General features: G+C 72.4%; 1 protein-coding gene across 1 annotated transcript; it reads left to right on the top strand.

Annotated features, from left to right (window-relative positions):
- Positions 1 to 537: 537 nt before the first annotated feature.
- Positions 538 to 1823, top strand: LOC113941943 (post-GPI attachment to proteins factor 3-like; the record flags this gene model as incomplete). Its single annotated transcript, XM_027633080.1, has 3 exons — positions 538 to 723; positions 1476 to 1573; positions 1671 to 1823. Coding segments are annotated over exons 1-3 (435 nt in total), but the record flags the coding sequence as incomplete, so codon positions are not given.
- Between the last annotated feature and the right edge of the window lie 104 nt (positions 1824 to 1927).

The raw sequence follows: 1927 nt of genomic DNA, 5'->3' as shown, positions 1-1927 counted from the left end.
CTGTCCCTCCCCTGTCCCACCTCCACCTGCTGCCCTGGGCACACACGGGAAAGGGGGGAGGATCAGGACACGGGGTCCCCCAGGAGCATCCCCGTCCTCCACAGGGACCCCTCACCTGGGGACCCCCTGGCCAGGCACAGAGGGGCACCTCACCGGGGGGGGTGCTGGGGTGTGACCTCCCCGTGTCCCCACGGGCCACCCCACGCCGTGCCCCCAAAGGGGCCACCGAGGGAGGACCCCCCGGCGAAAGGGGGCCGACCCTCGGTGTTGGGGGGTCGGGGGTCCCCTCTGCCACGGGGTGATGGCTCCGTGGGGGCAGGAACGGGGTGCCAGCCATTCGACGCCCCCGGCCAGTGCTGGAGCCCCCCAGGACACGGCGGTGTCCCCGCAGCCCATCGGGGGGTCCCCGAACCCCCCCGGGACCCCCATGGGGGGACATATCCCGTGATCCTCCACGGCCGCACGGGGGTGGCCTATCCCACAATGCCCCGCGCCCGCCGTGTCCGGGGCGGACCCGGAAGCGGCCGGGCCGGGCGGCGATGGCGGCGCGGCCCGCGCTGCTGCTGCTGCTGCTGGCGGCGGCGGCGGGCCCGGCCCGCGGCTCGCAGGGGGACCGGGAGCCGCTGTACCGGGAGTGCCTGAGCCGCTGCGAGCGGCAGAACTGCTCCGGGGCCGCCCTGCGGCACTTCCGGGACCGCCAGCCGCTCTACATGGGCCTGACAGGTACGGCCCCCGCGCGCCCATTGGCTGGAGCGGCAGAGGGACACGCCCCTCGGGGCGGGGCAGTGTAGAAGCCACGCCCACCCTTTCAGGCCACGCCCCCGCCGGGAGGGACTGGAGTCAAACTGGGGAGCACTGGGGAGGACTGGGATCAAACTGGGGAGCACTGGGGGGGGAACTGGAGTCAAACTGGGGAGCACTGGCGGGGAATGGGTGTGGACTGGGTGACACGGGTTAAACTGGGGAGCACTGGGGTGTCCTGAAGCCTGACTGGAGGCTGCTGGGCCATACTGGGGCTGGACTGGGAGGCACTGGGCCATGCTGGGGAGGCACTGGGCCATACTGGGGGGTCACTGGACCATGGCGGTTCTATACTGGGGGCCACTGGGCTGTGTTAGGGGTCACTCGGGCTATACTGGGAGGGCACTGCTGGGCCAGACTGGTGGCTGTTGGGCTGTTCTTAGTCCATACTTGGAGGTGCTGAGCCGTGTAGTGGGGCTACTGGGCCATACTGGGGGGCCACTGGGCCCTACTGGGGGGCCATTGGGCCACATTGGGAGCTGCTGGGCCAGTGATGCTGGTCCCCATGGGGACGGCCGGGTGCCCTCCCCGTGCTGGGGGGGTCCCCAGTGCCACGGGGCGAACCCCCCGCGCTGCCCCTCCCGTGGCGCCCCCAGTGCCGCCTGCCTGTGCATACTGGTGCATACTGGTGGGCACTGGGAGGCGCTGGCGGCTCAGCGTCACCGTGCCCCCAGGTTGGACGTGCCGGGACGACTGTCAGTACGAGTGCATGTGGCTCACGGTGCGGCTCTACCAGCGCGGGGGGCACCGGGTGCCGCAGTTCCACGGCAAGGTGAGCCCGGGCAGGGGGTCCCGGCCCCCGCGGGGGGGATGGGGGAGGGACGTGGGGGGGTCCCCCCGGCCCCGCTGACCCCGCTGTGCCCCCGCAGTGGCCGTTCCGGCGGTTCCTGTGTTTCCAGGAGCCCGCCTCCGCCCTCGCCTCCTTCCTGAACGGCCTGGCCAGCCTGGTGATGCTGCGGCGCTACCGCGCGGCCGTGCCCCCCGCCGCGCCCACCTACGGGACCTGCACCGCCTTCGCCGGGGTGAGACCCTCCTGCCCTCCTCCCCCTGCACCCGCGGCCCTCCCTCTGCCCTCCCCTCCCTCCTTTCCCTTCCTTTTCCCCTCCTTTCCCTTCCTTTTCCCCTC

This window comes from Corapipo altera, unplaced genomic scaffold, assembly GCF_003945725.1.
Source record: "Corapipo altera isolate COAL_440 unplaced genomic scaffold, ASM394572v1 59603, whole genome shotgun sequence".
Taxonomy (NCBI): domain Eukaryota; kingdom Metazoa; phylum Chordata; class Aves; order Passeriformes; family Pipridae; genus Corapipo; species Corapipo altera.
The sequence above is the reverse complement of the archived record's forward strand: the minus strand, read 5'-3'. Positions and strand labels throughout refer to the sequence as shown.